General features: G+C 63.3%; 1 protein-coding gene across 2 annotated transcripts in view; it reads left to right on the forward strand.

The window, feature by feature from the left end:
- The window catches only part of Pudp (pseudouridine 5'-phosphatase), a 59,711-nt gene that overhangs the window by 34,076 nt on the left and 2,943 nt on the right, over window positions 1-22,692 (forward strand). For both annotated transcript variants that reach the window (XM_046443350.2, XM_058579029.1), the window contains exon 3: window positions 9,693-9,922. In XM_046443350.2, coding sequence (XP_046299306.1) covers window positions 9,693-9,922 — 230 coding nt within the window. The remainder of the gene's footprint in view (window positions 1-9,692; window positions 9,923-22,692) is intronic.

Raw genomic sequence — 22,692 nt, forward strand, 5'->3', positions numbered from 1 at the left:
TGCCCCCAGTGACCCGAGATGTGGCGTGACTGGGCATGTGGACATCTGCACTGCGTTTCTGTTTGTAAACACGTGGCGGCAGGCACTCCCATGGATTTGGAAGCGTAAGGGCAGGGGTTACGTTAGGGGGGACCGGCTCAATGTCCCCACAGACACGGTACAGCACGCGCTAGGGCCACGGCGTTGACGTCTCTGCAGGGTGCTGTCCGGGAAGAATAGTGAAAGGAAACAGTCTTGGTTTCCTGTACAAGCCCGAGGCTGGGTCAGTGATGTCCAGCTTGGTTTGAGGTCACCATGGGGAGACGCAGGACCGTGCCCGTCTTGCTGAGCATGCTCAAGGCAGGTGAGTCCGTTCTGCATGGGAGGCTTGCTGAGCAGTTGGCTTGCATGGGACTGACCTGAGAGGCTCTCGCCTCTCGCCTCTCCTCCAGTGCCTCGCTGCACGGGAGTTGAACTGGGGGGTCTTCCCGCGTCTTCACTCATCTCCAGTTTTCTGTTCATTCTGTGCACTGGGCAGGGCAGGTCCACTTCACGCCTTAGAGGTTGCCTCAGGATGCAGAGAAGTGGAGGAGGGTGGCACGCTGACCTCTGGGCTTGGAGGCCGTTGCAGGGCCACCTTGAGAGAATCGAGTGGGGTCTTCTGTGTGATGAATCCAGCGTCGTCTTCAGATCTGTGCCATGAAGCTCTGTCCTTTTCTGACAAGTGAGTTTGGATGGTCTTGCCGTATGGAATTGCAACAGAGAATGGAGAGGATTCAATAAGCCGTCGACACCTTCTGACTTACATTGTTCTCTTGCTGATAACAGCGTGCTGTTTAAGTAGATGTTTTGTACTTTGGTTTGAAGCGACAAATCCTTGGAGCAGCAACCTTAGAGCTGGGCAGGCGCTGATCAGGAGGCCTCTGACTCTGTCGATGGAGGAGTCATTTGTAGCTGTGATTGGCAGCTGCGATGGGGAGCCTGAGTGCTGGAGCAGGCCTCTGGGCGCGTCCTGGAGGGCTGTGTCTTCTCTCTGGCCAGCGCCCGCCGGCCCTCCCTCCCTCCCTCCCTCCTTCCTATGAGCCGTGATGAATCTCTCCTGAGTTGTTCCTGCCAGGTGCTGTGGTCCCAGGCTCAGAAAGCCAACTGCTCAGCCTGCTCCATCAGATTCCTCTCGGCCTCCGTGGGCAGTGCACCTTCCTCCTGGGTACAGGCAGGGCCTTCTGGAAAGAGGGCCTTCCAGGGAGAAGGGAGGGTGCTACTAATTTACGGCTTGCTTTGGGGCAAAAGAGCTGCTGTTTTTCTGACCTGCCCAGGGAACGGGACTTAGGGTTCCTCTGACTCATGCTGGGGGCGGTAGAGGTACCAGGGACAGAGGACAGGACAGAGGTTAGTCCCGTGGCCCTGACTTCAGAACAGGCTGCGTGGCAGCCCACCGTGTTGGGGGCACCTCTCTGAGCCCACCCAGCTGGCGCGTCCCGGCATAGAGCCCTGCTCTGCTCAGGCAGCCCCTGAGGGAAGCCTGGTGTGGCCTTCCCTGCAAGGGCACGGGTGGGAGAAGGGTCAGGCAGCCTGGTGCAGTCAGGGGACACGTGCTGAGGAGGTGTCGCAGAGGCAGCCCTGGGACTCGGGGAGCTGACGGAGTGTTAGCAGGAGTCCAGTGGCCTCAGGCTGACTTGGGGGACTCTGCAAAGGCCCTGTGGCCGGCCGGATCCGTCCAGATGCTGCCTGGATCTGAGCATCAGGGCAGGACAGTTGGGCTAGTGGGTCCCTCCCTGGGACACCGCGCCTGAGGTTAGACGTGTAGGGAGCGGAGGTGAGTGACGCCGGGTTTCAGAGGCTCCAGTGCGTGGCCTGGTCTCTGCGGGCCTTTGAGCCCAGGGCAGCCCAGTCGCAGTGGTGGGGGCTGCACGGAGGCAGACCTGCTCCCTTCAGGGTAGCGGGGAGCAAAGAGCCGGGAGGCGCAGGGCTCAGGGCCGCCTCCCCCCCACCTCCTCTCCAAGGCGCAGGGCCCTGGGACCCCCTCCAAGGCGCAGGGTCTCTCCCCCTCCCACCCCCTCCCAGGTGCATGGCCCCCTCCCCCCAACCTCCTCCCAAACGCAGGGTCCCACCCCCTCCCACCCCCTCCCAGGTGCAAGGCCCCCTCCCCCTCCCAGGCGCAAGGCCCCCCCACTCCCTCTGAGGCGCAGGGGTCCTCCTGGGACCTCCCGATACCTCCCCCAACAGGCCTCCCCAGATTCCACCAACCACCTCCCAGGATCCCCCAGGCTGGGGACCACACCTGTGACCCAGGATCCTTGGGGACATCCAGAGCAGGCTGCAGCTGGGCTCTTCACCAGGGGTCCCCCGCATCCCCCCACAAGCCCAGCCTGCAATGGCCCTGGTGCGGATTCCCACTCTGCCCTGAGCTGGGCCCCTGCTGCGGATTCCCACTCTGCCCTGAGCTGGGCCCCTGCTGCAGAAGGTCCAGAGCCCCTTCCGTCCTGCAGGAGTCTTTCTCCTCTTGTGCACCCAGCCCTCTTCCTCCCTCTGGCCCCACCCCGCCCACCCCCTGCCCACCCCCTGCCCACCCCCTGCCTCCCGTGCTACGGGGCCAGGTCCCCGAGTTCCACAGCTGTTCACGCTCTGCAGAGGCCCCTGGGAATGAGTGCTGCAGGTCTGGGCACGGTCACGGTGCCCTGTCGCAGCCCATGCCTTCCCCGCAGTGCAGAAGTCCTTGGGACCGCCTGGGGAAGGAGGGGGCCCTGCCAACACCAGCCACGGCCTAGGTGGACGCGCGGTCCCAGGAGCTGGCATCCAGGCCCGTGGGGTCGGCAGCCTTGAATGAGGACTCTGAGAGGCCCACACACAGCTGTGTGGCCACCCCACCTTCCTGCAAGGGGCCACAAGCAGACGGCGTGTTGTGCAGGACATTTCCCTAGGCATGGGCACAGGTGCAAGATTTAAACAGAAAAGGCCTGTGTTTCAGCCACTTACAAATCTGTGTGATGTTTGTCATTACCATTCTAAACACTGCGTGGGTGTGGTGCTGTGTGTGTGTCCTGGGGGGCGCTCGGGCTGAAACTGGATCCCCAGGCCACAGCCTCGGGAGCCTTGGGTCAGAGCTGAGGCCAGGGCCCGCTGTGGGAGGAACCGGTGTCAGAGCAAGTGCTGTCTTCCGCCTACACGGGGGACGCCTTAGGACCCCGCCGCACATGCCAGTGTTTCTTACGAAGGCCCGCGGAGAGGACGGGCCAGCCCTGGACAGACTCCCTGCCCCTGCACAGGTAACTGAACGGCAGTTCTGAATTCACGTTTAACCTGCGGAGCCCCGAGGTTGCTGCTCGGCAGATGTCGACTACTGTGACACAGGTGTGTGATCACTGGTTGCTGAGTGTAAGGTCCCACAGGGGGCTCCCATCTGGGAGGTTAGGACAGCGTGGGGCCATCCACAGGTGGGAAGCGCGTACCTCTCGTACAGAGTTGCCAGTGGCTGCGTCCTAGGCTTGACGTCACGTGCTGCTGCTGTCTTCTGTGCTGAGAACCCTGCGCAGCACTCTCCTGTGAGTTTCCCGCTGATGGACCTAGGGCAGCCTGCCCGGCTCTCCCGAGAGCCACCCCATCCCATGCCTCCTGACGCAGAGTGCAGGACCCGAGGGCACAGACGCCCGGCCGAGCCCTGGCCTCCCGGCCCCCACTCGGCCTGCTTCCTCTCCGCTTGCCTTGGGACAGACCCAGGACAGAAGGGAGACGGTGCCTGTCACGACTGCTCCCCTGAAGTCACTGCCCTTCTGTTGGCTGAGGCGCACACCTGGTACGGGGGGAGGGGAGCCCAGCACCTGGTACAGGGGGAGGGGCGGAGCCGCCCAGGACACCTTGTGCTGGCTCTCTCCCGCTTCAAGGATGGGTGTGACCTTGGAGAGTGGGCTGAGGCCCCCAGGGGACCTTGGCAGAGCAGGAAACTGCCCCCCTGAGGGTCCCCCAGGGGAGGGGGGAGGGCTCAGGAGAGGCTGTCCTGGGTGTCCAGAGGGTCTTCATAGCCAGGAAGTGGAAGTGGCCTCAGGAGCCCCCGCCAGGACCTGCCTGGGTTGTGTGAGCGTGGTCCCTTGTTTGGAGTCTACGTGGCTCCTAGATCTCCAACCAGCAAGGACACAAGCCGTAGGGGGACACTTGTCACTGCGCTTTCCTGCCCATCTCTCCACTGCTGGCTTCCTGAAGAGCTGGGGTTCACATGACCAAGTTATGAACGAGGCTCTCTGTGGGCGCGTGGTTTGGGGGGTCCAGTCCATGGGCACATGGCCCCTTGGCTCCAGGCTCAAGAGCATGGCTGGCAGGGACCTTGTGGTGAAGCAGCCCTCCCCCTCACAGTGAGCCAGCAAGTGGAAGGGGAGGAAGAGACTGGGGTCCCAGTGCCCCCTTCCACGGCTCAGCCCCCAAGCATGAAGACCTTCCCCTGGGCCTCACTCCTGAAAGTCTGGCCACCTTCCGTTGGCACCAGCCTGGGGACCGAGGCTTCAGTGCCCAGGCCTCGGGAGATACTGCCGATCCAGACGGCGGCCGGTGGTTCTTGGTGCTGATCTTCAAGGGCTCTCTCTGTCCCGAGGCTGCCTCCTCTGTAGCCTCTGCTCTTGTTCTAGGGACCCCCTGACTCGCGTCTCCCTCAGCCCTGATTGCACGTGGCTGTTCCTGTTAGCAGCAGGACCCTCTTTTGCCTGGGTCTTCACATGGGACACTTTACACACGCCTGGCCCTGCGTGCGTGCTGCTCCGTCACAGTCAAGACGGACCTGTGCCTTGGTTCCCGAGGCCGCCGTGACGAAGCTCCAGAATCGGGGACTTGTACCAGCAGCTGAGCCAGCTGACTGCAGCCCTGAGGGCACACTTCCGAGACCTGGGCTGCTCCTCCGGGGCCCCAGGGAGGCTCCCTCCTGCCTTCCAGCTCCTGGGCTCCTCCTCTGGGTGTGGGTCCCCTCTCTGTGTCTTGGGAGGACACTGCCATTGCATGAGGCCCACCCTGACCCAGGATGAGTCCTCCACTTAAAGACCCTGGGTCCAGACAAGGTCAGGTAGAGGAGTGCCGTATGCACCCCCTCTACTCAGCCCATAACCTCTACTGTGGCGTGTGTGCTGTGGGTCCCCTGCCCCTAGGGGACTGGCAGAGGAGCCTGGGGCGGGTGCGGGGGTCCCCACTCCTCAGGATGCAGCAGGAGGGTGGACGGACAGCGCGAGCTAGGCGGCAGGACAGGCCCCTGCGCAGCACTGTGATGTGGTTTCCAGGGGGCTGGGCGGCTCTGGCCCACCAGCCACGTGTCCCTCCACAGGGCTCCCTCCCACGCTCCTGGCCATGAGCTCTTCAGACGTGAGTCTCTGCACCCAGGGCGTCCGCGGTGGGCCCGGCTCTGCGGGTGGTCAGCCGTGCGGGTGGTCAGCCGTGCGGGTGGGCTCCCCTCCTAGCCCAGGTCCTCCCCCCTCGCTTTCAGGCCAGGGCCGGTGGAGCTAGCTGGCCGGTTTCCATGGACACGTCACTCACGGGGGCTTGGCGGGCAGCCCTGAAGCCTGTGGCGCTGTCAGTCTCGCTGCACTTTCCCTTGAGAGTGTTCTCCCCGCCCTGGGCCCCGAGGAGGATCCAGCCTGTGCCTTGCCCTGCAGAGCAGCCTGGGGAAGCTGACCCCGGCCATGGACAGCTGCCCTTCCCCGCAGCCAGCCCTGGGAGCTGTGGGGGTTCCCTTACTTGCCAACTAAGCAGCTTCTCCCCAGGACTGGCCCGTGTACCCCCTACAGCCCTGTCCTTCTCAGAGTGCACCGGCCGTGCTGGTGGCCAGCATGTCCTGGACGTGAGCTTCTGGAGGGACAGTGACACGTTCCTTGTTACCGAGCGTTAATGCAGGGCTGCGCGGCCGGCTCGCGTGGACTGGGCTTCCCTGGGTGCGGGGTGAGGCTCGCCGTGTCCTTGGGCTCGCGCTGCCCTGCACTCGCATCACCCACAGCAGCTGAGGGGTCCCTCTGTGCTGCTGGTCGCTGGCAGAAGTGGAGGCCCAGGGCGAGAGTCCCGAGCCTGAGACCTGCCTTCAGACGGTTGTCATGGGCCCCTTTCCCTCTGCTCCCAAAGGCTTTGCAGAACCTTGGCCCGTGAGCTTGCTTGGGACCAGTCGTGGATGGCAGGTAGGGGACAGTGCTGTGGAGCAGTGCTCAGGGCCCTCCCCAGACTGCAGAAAACTACCCGAAGCCCCTTTGGGCTCCTGGGCGGGTGTGCCCTGCAGTTGGAGACGTGCTTTAGTGCGCCCTGACTGTGCCCCTGCTGCTGCTGCTACGTTAGTACCTTGAAAATAATCACAGGAAGAACAGTGTGGCAGGATCAGCTTCAACAAAACACAACGGTGACATTAAAAATTCATAGCACCAAAGAACCTGAACCATTTTTTTTCTTTTTACAGCATGCTTCAGAGATGAGCACGCACTCCCTTGACTTTTTGAACTTGGTTAAGATGCCATGTGCGCATCTTTTTAGTTGGGGTGCTTGGGGGACTCTGCTGTGATCCCTGAGTATCCAGAAGGAGGTGCATCATTGCCCTGCTCTTGTAATTGCCTTTTGCCCGCCGTCCAGTTGTCCCCGGGTCTCTGGGATGCGGCTCCTGCCTGCAGTCAGGTGTGATGCGGGTCTGCAGGTGCTGCCGGCCACCTCAGGGTGTGGCTACTCATGGGCAGCAGCTCCCAGATGCGCGCCTTTGCTCGGGGACCTCTGTGCAGGCGCCGGCGTGTGTGTGGACGGGGGCTGAGGCGGCTGCAGCTCTCTTCCTCTGGCTTGTGTGCGGCTTTGGCGTCCGGGAAGTGCGGTGGCCTGAGGACTGGGGAGCGCTCCTCCACTTGCCGGGAACGGGTTGCGAGTTTCCTGCCCGCGGCCCAGGCCTGCGGCCTGTTCAGGGACAGGCCCCTGGAGCCTGGAGAGGGAAGGCCTTGCCTGCACCCTGTTTCCTCCGTCCCTGTCTCCCAGGAGCTGGGTGTCTGTCCCAGGCTGGGCTCCGGAGCCAGGCTCCCAGCTGCTGGCGTGAAGGGGCTCCAGCTTCCATCCGCTCTCTGGCCCCGGCCGGCTCGCTCGCTGGCTGAGCTCCCTCTTCCTGTCTCCCTGGGCCGCCCAGCTGTGGCCCGCCTGCCGCCTGCCGCCTGCCGCCTGATGACCTCTTCCAGGAACCAGCTGTGGTCCTGCGGCTTCTCACCGGCTCCTCCTCTTCCTCCTCCTGCCGCCTTCCCCCTTCCACTCCTCTAGGTGTGCCCAGGGACCCGGCCGTGGCTTCTTCTCGACACTCTTGTCAGAGTCCCCGGGAGGTCACCTTGACCTAGGAGCGTGTTGTTCACATGCAGACACCTGTGGTTTCCCGACTCCTTCCACTGTTGATATCGCACTTAGCTCTGTCTTGCTCAGGGAGCAGATTCTGCCTGATCTCAATACCTGGAAAACTTTGAGAACGATGTCACCGTGGGTCATAGTACCTCTGTCTTCCTGAATGTCCCATGTGACTGCAAAGTGACCAGGATTCTGCTGTGAATTTGTGTTCATATTACAGACCCTAAGTCACACCTTGGACGTCCGCCCTCCCTCGCCCACTTGCTGTCTGCTTGTCCTGCCGTTGCCCAGACGGGATGGGGGGGGGAGACTGCGGTCTACCCTCGTGCGTCTCTCCATTCACTGACCCTTACTGTGTTTGCCTTATGTAGCCTGAAGCCGTGTTACGTGGTAGGCACACATTCAGAGCTGTCTGCTTTGATGAGTCGTGTGTGATCACAACAAAGTGTCCCTCTGTGTCCCTGGTAATGGCCCTTCGCTGTTCTGAGATCCTTCTGCCTGTGCTTGGTCTGGCGGTGTCCGGGGGAGCCGCGTTATCTGTGGCGCTCTCCCTTGGTGCTTTTAACCTGCTCTGTGTCTGCCTCTGAGTTGGTCTCTGTGGACCGCAGGCCCTGGGCTGCCCCTTTGGGTCCCCACCTCTGCTTGGGCGCACTGGTGACCAGTGTGAAGCTGCTGCCGGGCCGGTTCTGCCGCCGACCTCATCTGCGTCTGCTCCTGTTGGCTGCTCTTGCCTCGGGGTGAGTCGTGTTCGTCTGTTGCAGGACTGGCAGTGTCGCTGTGTGGGGACGCTGTGTCCTTACCCCAGCGGGCGCAGGACGCCTTGACCTGCCTGTCATGGGGTGGGGCCGCCGGGCCTGCTGGCACCGTTTCTCCAGGTCATCCCCTGCCATGGCTCTGTCCCCCCGCAGGAGATTGTAGGTGTGCCAGTTTCTGTGACAGGTAGAGGTCCTGCCCCTTGTCGCTGTCAAACAGTGACACGGCAGTTGTTTGGAATACTTTCAGCTAAGCCCTGGGGTTCGGCTGGTCCAGGTGTCCTTCCCAGCAGTCTCAGGGCAGGTGGCAGTTGTGGCTCCTGTGACCCAGGTGCCAGCCTGTGTCCCTGTCTGATGGGCAGCTGTGTCCCTATGTCCTGCGGTTAGTGCTCCTCGCCATGGCCGCGTGGGGTGCTCTTGCCGGTGCTGCTCCTGGGCTGTGAAGGACGCGGCTGCTTCTCCCTGGTGCCGGGGCGGGTGCCGAGCTGACCCTGTGTCCTGCTTCTCCTCCCCTCTGCGGGGCCGCTGGGCCCCCCTCACCCCAGCAGTGGGGTGGCCACCCACCGTGTGCGCAGTACAGATGGTTCTCAGAAAGGCCCAGAGCGCGGTCCTGCGTGGTCGCTGCCTCAGATCAGAGACACGGTGGGGTCGGCAGCTCCACCGGGCCCTGGCCTTCTCCTGCGCCCTGCGTGCCCCAGGGGTCCCCGCCTCCCCCAGCTGCCGTGTGCCCGCCACGCCTCTTTCCAGGAAATCGTCTCCTGCTCCCCGGGCAGGGCAGCGCCACAGCTACGTCCTGCGCTGATGTCCTGCTTTCTGTTTCCACCTCTGTGTAGGGCTGTTTCTGAGCTGGGGACCCCTCCTAGACGGCCCCTCAGCCATCAGACAGTCCCCTGGAAGAGGAGGCTGGAGCCTGCTGTTGCTCACTGTGACAGGCACCAGGTGAGCCGCCTTCACGGAAGCTCAAAACTTCAGAGGTTTCAGTCTGTGGCCACTGGGGCCGGTCACTTTGGGTCTGTGGCAAGGACAGCATCTGGTGGGTGTTGAGAGCCAGGCCGGTGCCTGGCATTTGCAGAGGGAGTGTTTGAAGGGTGAGGCCAGGGAACCACTGAGCTGATGATCTGAGTTGAGCTGTATGTGATGGCTGAGATGCCGGACCGACTGTGTACTTGACCTTTACTGTCGGGCAATGGGGCCGCTCTTTGCAGTTCTGTGGGGATTCCCAAAGAGTTCCCATTGGTTGGGGCAGGGCCAGTGGAGGGATTTCCGGTTGGTGTGTGGTGTGTCCCGGGAGAAGGCCGCGTAGGTGGCGCTCGCAGGAGTTCGGAGGTAAGGTTTGTTCCTGCTTCAGAGGCTCGAGACTTGTGCCCAGCCAGACTGCGGCAGGTGGGGGCATGTGGCTGGGGAGGGCTGTCGCCTCCTGGCAGCGAGGAAGCAGAGACGGGCAAGAGCAGGTGCCCAGGGTCTCCGTCCACGCCAGGCCCCTGGCTCCTGGGCCCCACTACAGGACCACTCCTGCTCCTGGCACCCGGCCTGGGGACCCAGCCTCCAGCCCACGGCCTTTGGGGGCTGCTCCAAGCCCCCCCTGCAGCCCCCCCCCCAGGCGAGCCGTCCCCCACTCTGGGGTCTCTGTCCTGCTCACAGGGGCCGAGAAGCTGATCCACCACCTGCGGAAGCACAGCATACCCTTCGCCTTGGCCACCAGCTCGGGGACCACGTCCTTCGAGATGAAGACCGGCAGACACAAGGCCTTCTTCGGCCTGTTTGACCACATCGTGCTGGGGGACGACCCCGAGGTGAAGGGCGGCAAGCCCCACCCTGACATCTTCCTCACCTGCGCCCGGAGGTTCTCCCCTGCGCCGCCCCTGGAGCAGGTAGGCTGGGTGCGGGCTGCGAGGGTCGCCGCTGTGGCTGCACCGAGCAGAGCCACGTGGCGCCTGCTGAACACCAGGGCTTGGTGCCTGTCCCTGGCCGGCAGCCGGTGAGGTCAGAGCTGCGCCCCAGTCCCCAGTGACACTGGGCCAGGCCCACAGTGGACACCCCACTGCCCGAAGGGGACAGCGTGGGGGGGGGGCTCCCTGACGTGGGCAGAGGGCATCCCTGCCCCAACCAGGGCTGTCACCCTCCCTCAGTCAGGGCCACTCCCCGCAGCACTGCTCTACCCAGGGAGTCCCCCGGCCACCCCAGCCTGTCCCCCGGCCCCCCCAGCCTGTCCCCCGAGTTCCGAGGAGCTCAGCAGGACCCTGCTGCCCCAGCTACTTGAGAAGCCACTTTGTACTGTGCAGAGGGCTTTGCTCCTCGGGCAGATCCGTCCATCCTGAGGTTGGACTTGAGATGTTCCCCGGGGGGGAGCGGCCCTTCAGGGCCCTGGGCCCCTCCGTAGAGCCATGAAGTCCTCAGGGAGCCACACACTCTGCCGGCCTCCTGGTCCCATCTTCTGGGAACTCCTCCTCCATGACACTTGGGAACAAAGCCTCTGCCTTCTCTTGGTAGAAGAATCTTACAGTCCCCAGTCCCCAGCCTGCACGGCGGAGGGAGGGAACGCTCTTCCTCCCCGACAGAGAGACTGGGTGAAGCATGCGACCCCAAGGCAGGACAGTGAGGCGAACCAACCCTGGGAAACAGGGAGGGTCTGCCTGGGCGCGGCTGGAGGAAACCAGGTGCTGGCTTGGCTCAGCAGGCTGAGGGCACGAGGAGGAGGTCAGTGGTGACAGGGCGGCAGGCTGGGGCACAGCGAGACCCTCACCCTGCAGTCAATCACCAGAGGACGGCCCGGACTCCTGTGGCCCCCAGGAGCACTCTGAGCTGGAGTGGGGGACGCCCAGTTTCTGGGACACTCCAGTCCTCCTCGGCCACCAGCGCACCCCAGTCCTGAGGGGACCCAGTCCTGACAGACGGATGAACATCACATTCGTCCAGGCAGGGAGCAGGCGGGAAGTTTAAAGAGGCCACCTCTCTCCTTCCCCGAGGGCAGGGGAACTTGCAGGGGCGCTTCAGACTCGTACAAACCAGCTGAAAAGTGACCCTAACCCTCCAGGGCTCAGCCTCGTGGCTGCTGGTCCATGCAGGGCCTAGTGGGAATGGCCCTGTGACTTCCTGCCGCGGCCCTCCAGGGTCCTTCCCGGGGACCCCGCAGGGTGTTCAGGGACGTGTTGGGGGCAGCTTGGTCCAGGTTGTGTGGGCGCTGTGTGAGGGCGGAGGGACGCGGCCTGCCCCGGGTCCAGGTGCAGAATCCCGTATGGTGGCCAGGCCAGGGCCACAGGGGCGCGCACACCAGTGTGTCCAGGAGACTGGGGCTGGGGAGGCCCTGGGACTGCACCGTCGTCGCTGTCCTGTCCGTGATGGCACGTGACTGGTCAGAGGAGAGGAGCCCTTCGTGTGGAAAGGGCAGGCCAGCTCCCAGGCTCTCACCCCGGGGCACCGTGTGGGCGCTGGGCACCTCTGTCCTGCAGCTGTCACCCCTGCCCTGCGGGGGCTCTGGGGCCCTCCCGCTGTGGTGTGGTGTGCTAGAGTTGGCGGGCTCCTGCTCCGGGGGCCACCCCCGCAGGGCGTTGGGCAGTGTGTGGGGGCGCGGCCGTGGGGCAGGAGGATCAGGGCCGCTCCTGGCCTTGTCCTGCAGCCTCCCCTCGGACAAGGAGAGTCGGGTTCAGAACTCCGGGTGCCTGGGAATCGCTTTTTGCCCCCACCCCCACCCCGCCCCATTCCCCGTCTCCCTGGAACTTGGGCCCAAGTGGCACAGCATTGTCTGCAGGTGTCCATCCTGGCCCTTCTGCCTCCATGCGCGTGCCGTCTTGGTCCTCCCGCCCCGTGCGCATGCCCGCCCCGGCCCCACCTGTGCCCCGGCCCCACCTGTGCCCCGGCCCCACCTGTGCCCGGCCCCACCTGTGCCCCGGCCCCACCTGTGCCCCGGCCCCACCTGTGCCCCGGCCCCACCTCTGCCCCGGCCCCACCTCTGCCCTGCCCTTGGGGTGTGCTCACCTCCTGTGCGCTCCTGTGCCAACTCCAGGCCTTCGCTCCTGGGAGGGCCTAAGGAAATCCCAGGGAAGCTCAGGGGACCCGTGGAGCAGGCGGGGGGCGCCGGACGCTCCCAGCTCAGCCCGCTCTGGAGGCTGGGGTCCCAGGGCCCACCCACCCGGAGCCCTCTGCGCCTGGCGACTCCGCCGCCCAGACAGGCCCAGCGCCTCCGCCCCCAGCCGGTCCTCCTGGCCGCGGCTCTCGCCTCTTACCGCAGGGTTTCCTCTCCTCCGTCACTTCTGCTTGCGACCTTTTTGATCCGTGTCTTTTGGGGTCCGCCCCCTTGGTAGGCTTTCTCCTGTCCCTCGTCTGGGTCTCCCCAGCTGTCCTCCTGGCAGCAGCTGTCCAGGGGCCTTCCCGCGCCACCTGGCCCTGTCAGCCCTCCGCCTGTGAGCCAGGTCAGCTCTCCCCCGGGCACTCTGAAAACCCTGTCGTGTGGGAGCACTCCTGTCCCCTGTCCACCCGGGACCTCCCAGTGTGACTGGTCCCTTTGTGGTCGCCTGCCTGGCCCCAGCCCCACGGCCACATGCAGTGTCAGTCGGCAGCTGCTTGACAGGTTGCGTCTCTAGAAACTGAATCAGCTACGGACGGGGACAGGCCTCTCCGTGGACAGAGCACTGTGGGACCCTCGCCCTGCGGCCTCTTGCCTCCTTGAGCATGCGCCCGCCCTCCAGCTCCCGCGGAGCCCTCGCCCTGGGGCTCTCTCCCGGGGCACCCCCTGGAGCCCTCGGTGGGCAGTTGAGCAGTTTCTGGGTTTGCTGCGGCCCCCCTTCAGCCCTTCTAACAGCACAGAGCCCCTGTCCAGCCCCGGCCCATCTCCTTTTCCCTTCCCTCTCTCCCTGTGGCTGTGCCCTCAGGCTGTTGTCCAGCAGCCCCCCGGTGGGGACCTGCCCTAGGCCCCCGCCTCATCCCTGCCGGGCTCCAGCTCGCCCCCAGCCACTCCGACCCTCACGGGGACTTGTCCTCTGTGGAGCTGTGGTGTCTGGCTCCCTGCCTACTGCCACCTCTGTGAGGGTCCTTCAGCCTGGCGCAGGCCGTGCCGTGCTCAGCCCCTGTGGCCTCCTGCCGTGTGCCTGCGGGCACTGTAGGCCCAGCTGTCGCCTGCAGACCTGCTGTCCCAGGCTGCGCCCGCGGATCCTACCCCAGTACAGCTCTTCAGCTCACCAGGCCTGGGCCGTCCTGGGGAGAGGAGCCTCTGGGAGGCGCAGAGCAGAAGCCCTCCCCACGCCCAGGGCCCCAGAGGGTGTGGCTGCTCAGTGCGCCTCGACTCTGGCTTCCCCCAGCCACACCAGGCCTGAGCACCTCGGCCTGAACCTGTCCTGGCACGGACTCTGTCCTGGGCCGTCTGTGCCGAGCCCTTGCTCAGTCTTGGCATCTCGTTGAGTGTCAGCCTGGGGCCCCTGCCTAGCACCTGCTCAGAGGGCGGTGCATGTCACCTGGAGACACTGGGCCCATGGGTGACACCACCACGTGTCGCATCTCTGAGTCTCCCCCAGGACGCATCTCCTCCACTGGCTCGACTTGATGGTGCCCTTTTCCAACAGTGGTTCCACTGGCTTGCAGCAAAGCCCATGGGTCCTTCCACCCTCGACAACCTGTACCTTCCTCAGGTCACTCAACAGGAAGGCCTCTGTCCACTTGGAGGGATCGACTGACCTGGCTCAGGGGTCGAGCTCTGGCCCAGCGGGCGCCAGGCCCTCGGCGGAATCCCAGCATCTCACAAAGAAACAGGGAAAAAAGGTTCAGCTGACCCCAGCTCACGAAGGCAGCCGGAGTGACCAGTGACCTGCCACTGGGGCCGGGGACTTATAGGGTGCGCGGGGGCATCTGAGATTGCTCTGCGGCTGGCGAGTCACAGAGGGAGTAGTCCCACCAGGGCTGCCCTGCCACCAAGAGGGGCGTGAACTCTGGCCTGACACTGAGTGACCTCACATCTGACCCCGTGATACAGGTCACCTGGACTGACACTCCCTACGAAGACAAGGAGCAAGGGGAGGCCAAAGATGGAGCGCGCCCCTTGAAGGGGCCTGGTACCGAGCACGGGCCGGCCGGGACCCCAGCAAGGAAAGCCAAGCGCTAAGGCCAGCCACCGCGGCCACTTCCCTCCAGGGTCCCACACAGGAGTGGCTGACGGTGAGAAGCCCTTGAGAGAGGGCGTTGCAGGAGAAAGGATGCACCCAGGACCTGCCACCAAGCAGGGAGGGTGGCTCTGCTGAGCTGAGCCGAGCCCAGGCCTTGGCTGTGACACCTCAGCAGGCTGGGAGTAGGGGTGCATAGGAGGACTGTGGTCCCCAGACCACCATGGCAGCAGGGAGCAGACTGCCACAGAGATCATGGGGAGACAGGTAGACGACACGCGGGGGTACAGGTCAGCAAGTGACAGGTGACAGTACAGAGACGACTGTGGGCAGACGGCAGGTACGTAGGCCTGAATAGATGGATACGTAGGTATAGACAGACAGAAGATGGTGGGTAGACAGACACACACTAACTAGATGGGTCCTGTGTGCACACACAGATGATAAAAAGGCCCATGATGGTGGAGAGTATGGCTGGGTGGGTAGATGCACGACAGAGGACACGGTGGACGTGAACAGGTGGATGACAGCAGATAGGCAGATGCTGTTAGACCACGGGCAGATGACAAACAGGTCATGATGGTAGGTGGGCAGACAGCTGGAGGACAGGTAGACAGACAGATGATGGAGAAGAAGGCTGGTGGACAGGTGGATGACAGAGAGATGATGGACAGGTGACAGATGGATACAGGTACAGATAGATGGAAGATGACAGGTAGGTACTAACTAGACCATAGATACACTGAGAGCTGATGGACAGGGGGTGGGTACACAGGTGGGAGGGAGGGTGGGTGGGCAGGTGGTGGACAACACGATGGGTGGATGGGTGGGTAACAGGAGAAAGATCCATCACAGGTGGCAGAAACGGTGGGTGAGAGGTGGTCGATGAGATGGCAGAGAGGACGGATGGGGAACATGCATAAAAGCCAGGAACAGACACGGGGTCCTAGACCATGCTGTCGTGTCAGGCGCAGGGTGAGGTGGCCTGCTCTGTACGGCACAGAAAGCGACCCAGGCTGAGCTGTGCAGCAGTCGCAGCTCGGGACGGACACCCGTGGGTCTCCTGTCCAGCCAAACAGCCGCGAGGCAGAAGAGGACAGGGAAGAGCCTCCCAAGATGGAGAGTGCTGGCCATCGGGTAGGTAGCCTCTGCTCTGTCCACTTCCTCTTCCAGGCAGTTGGGAGAGGGACCCTCGTTTCCGCCAGCAGGACGCTGTCTGCACCTCTGCCCCAGGATGGCTGGGCCTGCGGGAACTGGCCGCGACCCTGCCCCTCTGCTGTCCTCGGTGGTGAAGCCAATCTCGGGGTCATGGCCCTCCATGGGGGCCATTTCCGTACAAGCACCCAGGACATGTCCTGTAAAGAAGAGTTTAAAATCGGCCATGAGGCTGTTGGGTCATCTCCGACAAGTGCACACAACTGCAGAGAGCGTCAGTTTCCCACGCTGTGCGCACACCTGAGAGTGTAGGTGCTTCTGTGTGTGCACACGTGTGCACAGGATTTTACAGGAAGGCTGCGGTTTTTGAGCACGTCGTGCTGGGATCGAGCCCAGGGATTCGGGAATGCTAGGCCCGCACTCCACCGCTGAGCTACACTCCGCAGCCCTGTTTAAACTTTATTCTAAAAACAGGGTCTCCCTAAATTGCCCAGGCTGGCCGCCACCTTGTGCTCCTCCTGCCTCGGCCTCCGGATAGCTGATATTGCAGTGTGCACCACCACGCCTGGCAGGAAGTCAATCTTCTGGCAATAACAATGATTTAGAAAGCACTGTGTGATGATTTAAAATTGTGAGGTTGCTGCTAAGCTAGAGTTTTTATTCAAGGGGGTCAGGGCACCTCATTTCCATACCGTTTAGAAGAACAGCCATTTTCAGACATTCTTAGGATTTCTTTCTAAAACATTATCCATAAGACTTGGCTGATGTGGGTTATGCTGCTTCTTGTTTACTGGGTTAAAAGTCAAACTGACGTTTTAAAAATACTCATTTTTAAAAAAGTATCATAAACTGATTACATGGTAATATAAGCACCATATTTGAAAATAGCTTTTTTCCAAATTTTTACATGTGTCGAATATCTTCAGTGCTTTCTTAATGGAAGGTACCTCTTTCATCTTGTTTCTGTGTGCAGTCCATTTGGGCCCCTTGTATTGGTTGAAGTTCATATTGAAAGTCTGGCCTTGTGCAGAGTATCAGTTGGAAAAGAGATTTTGATAATCTTTTCAGATGATTGATTTAAGCGATTTTTCTCTGATGTTTCATTAAGATTCAACAAGGTGTGGGTTCCCAGGTGCTGCAACGTAGAAGGGGAAGCCTTCTCGGTGACCTGACCCTTCCCTTTGGTATTGAAATCTGTCTCTCCGTCTCCGTCTTGTCTCCCCGCATGGTTTTATAGCCTCATTTTGGAGATCCTGGTTAACCAACAAATCAGGTCTGCAGAATGTGCCCGCATTTCATTGTAACAACATCAAACACTCACATCTGTGGGTCACCAGAAAAGCCCAGATCCTGGCGAGTGATGAGCCTCGTGGCGGGAGAGGCCCGTTTTCTAAATTCTGATTTTCACTTGGAAACTCGTGTTGTTCTTGGCAACAGGCCCTCTTCCCTCTTGGTTCTGTTTCTCGGGGTGACTGGCGGCCACGCGGTGAATTTGGAAGGAAGTCCTGCCCGATGCCTAACTCTTACCGCGGTGGTGCTTGCCTGAAATGCTGGTGGGGGAGGAGGTCCGGGAGGTCCGGGAGGTCCGCCGCCTGCAGCCGCCATAGGCCCGGTGTTGTCTGGGTGGCAGCCCCATGTCCCTGCGTGAGCAGGTCCCAGCAGTGTTCATGTCCCACAGCCTCTGAGAAGCTGTCACCTGGGGACCTGGACTGGGTGGCTTCCTGGTGAGGGCACAGGCAGGAGGAAAGGCCTGTCACCTGCAGCTTGTGTGTCACCACAGCTAGAAAGGGATCACTGGCACCATTCCCAGAGCAGGGTGTCGGCCAGCACAGGGCCAGGGCTGTGCGGAGTGACCTCCTGGCCGGCCCCAGTGTGGCACCACCACAGGCCGGACGCTCAGTGCGGGTCCAGGCCCGTGGGCAGGCCGTGCTGGAGGGACCTGGGGCTGGAGAAGGCACTCCTGTCACGGCAGAGTGCACTCTGGGTGCCCTGCAGGGACACGGGGCCCCTGGGCCACCTGGGCTGTCTCCGCGGAAGTTTCTCTGCGGGGGGGCTTTATCCAGGCGAGAGCACCTGGAGGGGAGCTGGCCTTGCTGAGGGCCAGGGCGCTCTCCCAGGAGCCCAGGTGATGGCCCTGAAGGCCCGCCCAGCCCTCCCAGGTGAGGGTCCTGAAAGGGTGCGTGCTCGTCCCCCACCCACACACCCAGTGCCGCCCTGTGGCCACGGTGCTGCGCAGGTGGCCCAGCAGCTGTGCACCCGGCCGGCCTGCACACTCGCCACCACCGCGTGAAAGCCACCGCGGGCAGGAGCGTGGCCGGGGGCCAGGAGCTGACCGCGGGCCAGGACCCGGGCATGTATCTGGGACCCCCATGCCGGGCGGGTGGGCAGGGTACACACAGTCGGAGGACAGCAGCAGAGGGGAGGGCTTCCTAGGGCTGGCACGAGTGCCCAGATCCTCAGGGCGCCAGGCCCTCCTCCCCTCCTGGAGACCGCCGCTCGCTGCCGCCTGGACAGAGGAGGCTGGGAGCCGCTCCCTCTGACCTCGAGGTGTCCTTCGCACAGCTGCCCTTGCTGTCCCCGTGTTCAGCTCTGAGGCAGGCGCAGCTGGCCACGCCGCTGTGCAGCTTGGTGCCCCACGTTGGTGGGCAGGCGGCTCCCAGCGCCCTCCGACCTGAGCCGGTGCCCCGCTCGCCCTGGTGCAGGACCGGGCAGGGCTGGTCCCCACAGAGCTGCGTTCGCAGAGGGACGCGGGCCTCGCCCCTGAGGTCTTCTGAGCCGGAGGAGGGTGCAGTCACTCACTGGTCTCTTCCTCAGAGTTCCAAGTGGCAGGACAACCCTGCGCTGCTGAAGGAGGAGGAGGAAGAAGACGTGGCCTGTGTGTGACACCCGAGCCAGCACGACGTGGCTCCTGAGCGAGTCCGTTTCTCGCCTGATGAACCTAAAGGCCCTGCTCTTTCCCCTGGGTGTTCTGAGAGCAGCTGAGGGAGATCTTCGCCTGTCAGAAGACGGCCGTTTTCCGTGGCCCAACCGGACACTGTAGCTCGGGCTACATTCCTGTGACTTAAGGGATCAGAAATGGGATAGCGCAGGGGGTTCCGGAGGCCAGGGAGCCCAAGACTCCCCCAGGATCTCTGCGCATTCTGCAAACACAGCCCTGCACGGAAGGAATGTTCCAGAATGATTTCTGGGCCATCCAGGGCCATCACAGGACCTTCTGGGCGTCTCTCAGGGGCACAGCCTTGGGGTGCAGCCAGTCACAGAAGGAGGTCTCCCCTTGCGCAGCCCTGAGGGGGAGCAAGCGGGCCAGACGCTGGCCTCCCACCACCTGGCCGCCCTCTTCTCCAGTTCCACGTCCTGGGTACGGAAAGCATCTCCGCCAAGGCCCCCAGGCTCCTCGCTGACCCCACGTGAAGCACCCCACGCAGCCTCAGCCTCTCTCCCGTCTCCCTCCAGGCAGGCCGCCAGGGTGTCCCTCACACCGGGGCCTCCACGCCACGGGCAGTCTGCAGCTCCGCGAGGCTCCCCTGCCCGGGGTTCCTGCCTCTGCCTCGGCTCACCAGGCACCGTGTCCATGCGACGACTGTCCCCGTATCCCGTGACCTGCCTGGTGGCAGCCTCCCCCACCACCTCCTGCAGCTGCACCTCCCAGATCCTGGGGATGGACTCGGGGTCCCCTCTGTATGCCCTCCCGTGTGCGCCCATGTGGCTGTCCCCACGGCAGGCTGGGATGGCAGGTCCCCAGGAGCACGAGGGCCACTATCCTCCTCCACGTCATCGTCTCCCCGGGCGGCACGTCCTGTGGGCACTGCTGTCCCAGAACCTCGGCAGCTGGCCCAAATGGCCGACAGCTCTGGATACAGCCTGGCTCGGCACGGGAACGGGCCTCCTCCTCCTCTTTTTTTAAACATTTTTAGTTGTGGTGGGTCTCTTATTTATTGATATGTGGGGCAAGGACTGAACCCAGGGCCTCCCACGGGCCAGGCAAGCGCCCTACCACTCACCATGACCCCAGCCCAGAGAGGGCGGGTGGGCGGGCGTTCCTCACCAGCTCACAGAGGCCGCCCGCTCACTTGCAGCTGTTAACGCCCTGCTGTTGGTGGCGAGGCTCAGTGCGGAGGCCAGGGTACGAGGAGCAGGTCCTGCTCCCTCCCCAACCTGTGTAATCCGAACCCCCCATGAAGTTTTAGCACAGGCACAGCGGATCTCAGTCTTTGACACAGCGGCTAACGGGGATGGACTGCCTGCCCGCCGCCAGGCTCCAGGTTGGACTGACTCCACGCTGTAGAGGCTGGAGGGAAGAGGCTGGAGGGAAGAGGCTGGAGGGAAGGTGTCGTAAACACGGCTGCTCCGGAGTCTGCTGTGTCCTGGATCCGTGTGTGCTCCACTCTCTCAGAGAAGCCAGTTCTTCCAGAAAACCAGGAAGCAACCCTCACAGCAGACCCTGAATCTGCCTGCGTGGGCCCTGCACTTCTAGCACCAGAGCTGCTGGCCCCCAGCTGGCTCTGCCTAGTGCACCCCAGCTGTGGGTTTTGTTACGGCAGCCACCTGGACGAAGACAGCTCGCCACCGTCAGATGAGATGCCTCACAGGGCTTCCTGGTTGTAAGACATAACTTCTTGCTTATGTAGCTCATTTTGTTGGGGGGGGGGGGGCGGTCCTGAACATGGAACCCCGGGGGCTCTACCTCTGTCCTACGTCGCAGCCCTTTTTGGTTTTTTTTTTTTGAGACAAGGTCTTGCTGAGTTCCTGAGGCTGGCCTTGAACTTGTGATCCTCTTGCCCCTGCCTCCCGGGTGCTGGGATGGCAGGCGTGCACCCTGCACCCAGCTGGGATGTGTAGCTCTATAAAACGAAGGCACAAGAGCCTCTTCAGTCCCGTGCACCTGGTGAGCAGACCAGGGAGGGAGCGTGACCCCGAGGCCACCCAGACCTCGGGCGTCTTCAGAGAAGCCAGTTGAGAGCTCCCGGTGACCCACGTGCCTCCCTCCCTTCCACTGGGAGACGTCCTCCTACCGAATCAAATCCCTCCAGCTACAGCTTAATTAAGCTCTGCGCCTCTCCTGCAGCTGGGGCCCGGGTAGGTCTCGCCGTCAGCAGGGTGGGGAGAGAACGTGGATGCCCTTCAGAGTCCCCTCCTCTAGGTGACTGTGACCCAGCGCTCACCTTTCATCTCGCCTGGGCTCTGCTCCGTCCCCTGTCAGCCCCCCGCCCTGCAGCCTGTCAGCCTGGTGCTGGCTCTGAGCAGGTGCAGAGGAAGCTGTCCTCGGGTCGTGCAGCCGTGTCCAAGGCTGTCCAGTGGGGGCTGCCCAAACCAGTGCGTGGCCCGAGCGGAGCCAGGTGCAGCCCGCAGGCCCACGCACATCCGGGTGCCTCTCCAAGGGGCCGTGACGTGCGGAGCCAAGGGGGCGGCTTCCTGGGGAAGAGGGTCTCGGGGAGCCGGCGGCCCAGCCCCGCCCCTGCACCCAGCGCCTGTCCTCTGGCTCACGGATGTGCCGGCCTGTAGGGCCCAGGAAGGTGGCAGGTGCTCCCGCCTCCCCTGCCCAGGCCACCTCCACGGAGACATCCCCCAGATCCCTGGAGAGGAATGCCATCTCGTCCCCCAGGTCCACCCCCTGCCGGGAGTGGCCGCAGTCCCTTTGCTTACAGGGAGCAGTTTCTTCCCCCAGGTGCCAGAAGGACAGGTGCCCAGTTCACAGAAGGAGCGCATCTAAGGTCAGGGTCGCGCGCAGGAAGAACAGGCTGGTCCCCGTGGGTGGCCCGTGCGGGGTTCGGCCAGGGTCCCGCTCGTCCCCAGGCCTGGGTGGGCCTGGGTCTGGGCACAGGGCGTCCTCCGCCCGCCTTCGTTTGTGTGAGCACCGTCTGTCGGACGAGCTTCGTCTCCAGTGGCTGCTGGGTTTTGCTCCTGGTTTGCTTTCCTTTGTGACCTTGAAGCCCTGGGACTGACGGGCACGGTCCTTCTGCGTAACCAGGGCATTTGTGCTTTGGTGGCAGGCCGTGCCGGACAGCGCGGACACTCCCCGTGTTCAGCTCCCCCTGCTCTTCTCCCAGAGGGGTCTCGGCTGGAAGCGCCCGTCTTGGTAGCGCTCAGGCACCGTGGACGGCCGCGGATCCTGGGGCCCGTGTGGCCAGCACCTGGCAGCAGCCGGGTCCTCTTCACCCTCTAACGCTTCTGAGAAGAAAAGGAACCCGAGGCTTCAGATGCCGCGGCCTCCCCGACTCCTTCCTGCGGCGGGCTGCGTGCCGTGGCCACGTGGGCCCCCAGCAGGAGCGCCTCGGCCGGCTGACTGTCTGCTGCCCGTGTCCTCCCTGCGTGGCCGTCTGTGCAAATCTGGGGGAACCAAGCCTGGTCCCAGAGGCCCGGCGTCTTCCTGGGAACTGTCCCTGCTGCCCCCGCCTGTCCTGATCCCTTGGACCACTGTTCCGTGCTCGGCCACCTGCAGTGCACCGTCCCTCTGTGTCCACCTCCACGTCTGTCTGGGCGTCTCCGCCCTCAGAAGGAGCTCTTGTGGGCGACAGGAAGTGCAAGAGTCCAGCCCGGGTCAGGGGAGAGCCCTGGGGGAACTGCGGGCCTCCGAGTGCCGGGAAGAGCGGGGCTGTGGGGGCCCCGCTGCGGTGGCTGCCTGCTCTGGGACGTGACCCCGTCCTGTATCTGCACCACAGCCACTGGCCCTGGAGAGGGGGCCGCTGCCCCTGGCCTCAGCTGGGAGGTGCCCTCCAGCTGGCCTGCCCGCTGGTTCCCGCGGTGTCCCTGGGCCCTTGGGGACTCAGTGTGCACAGGGCGGGGTTTCAGTGGCCCTTAGTCCTGTGGGCGCTCCTGTCACCTTCCTATTCTGACTCGGACGTGCCTGCCGGCGGCTCCACCCCGTCTCTCAGGACTCCTTCCCTTCTCCACCTCTCTGGGCAGTCCCGCAGGACACGGGTGGACAGCCCTTATCTGGCGACGTGCGGGGGACACAGGTGGCTCTACTTTCTCATTTTGGAATATTTGCCCACACCTGATGGGTGCCTTGGGGTGAGGCTCCGTCTGAACACAGGGCTCAGGGGACTCACTCGTGCCCCTTACGCGCCTGGTCCACGTGACCTCGGCCGTTCTGAGCCAGGCTTCCAGTGAGTTCCGTGGCTGGGTTTCCCTCTGGTAGCCGTGGGGGCGCCAGGACTGTGAGATCTCGGAGCATCGTGGATTTTCGGGTTGGAGATGCTGCGTGGGTATTTCAGCTGCCAGTGCCTTGTTTAGATGATTCTAGAATCTGGAGGGACAAGTGATGAGCTGAGCACAGGAAACCACTGTCGGGTGACAGCCACGAGGAAGAGGAGAAGTCTCTGAGGGGAGTCCACCGGGAATGGGCCCCTCCTCCCTCTGACTTCACGTGCAGCTGTGCGGGGAGCTGTAAGCTGGGA

This window comes from Marmota monax, unplaced genomic scaffold, assembly GCF_021218885.2.
Source record: "Marmota monax isolate L192 unplaced genomic scaffold, Marmota_monax_Labrador192_F-V1.1 WCK01_AAM20220418_F8-fsc00168, whole genome shotgun sequence".
Classification (NCBI taxonomy): domain Eukaryota; kingdom Metazoa; phylum Chordata; class Mammalia; order Rodentia; family Sciuridae; genus Marmota; species Marmota monax.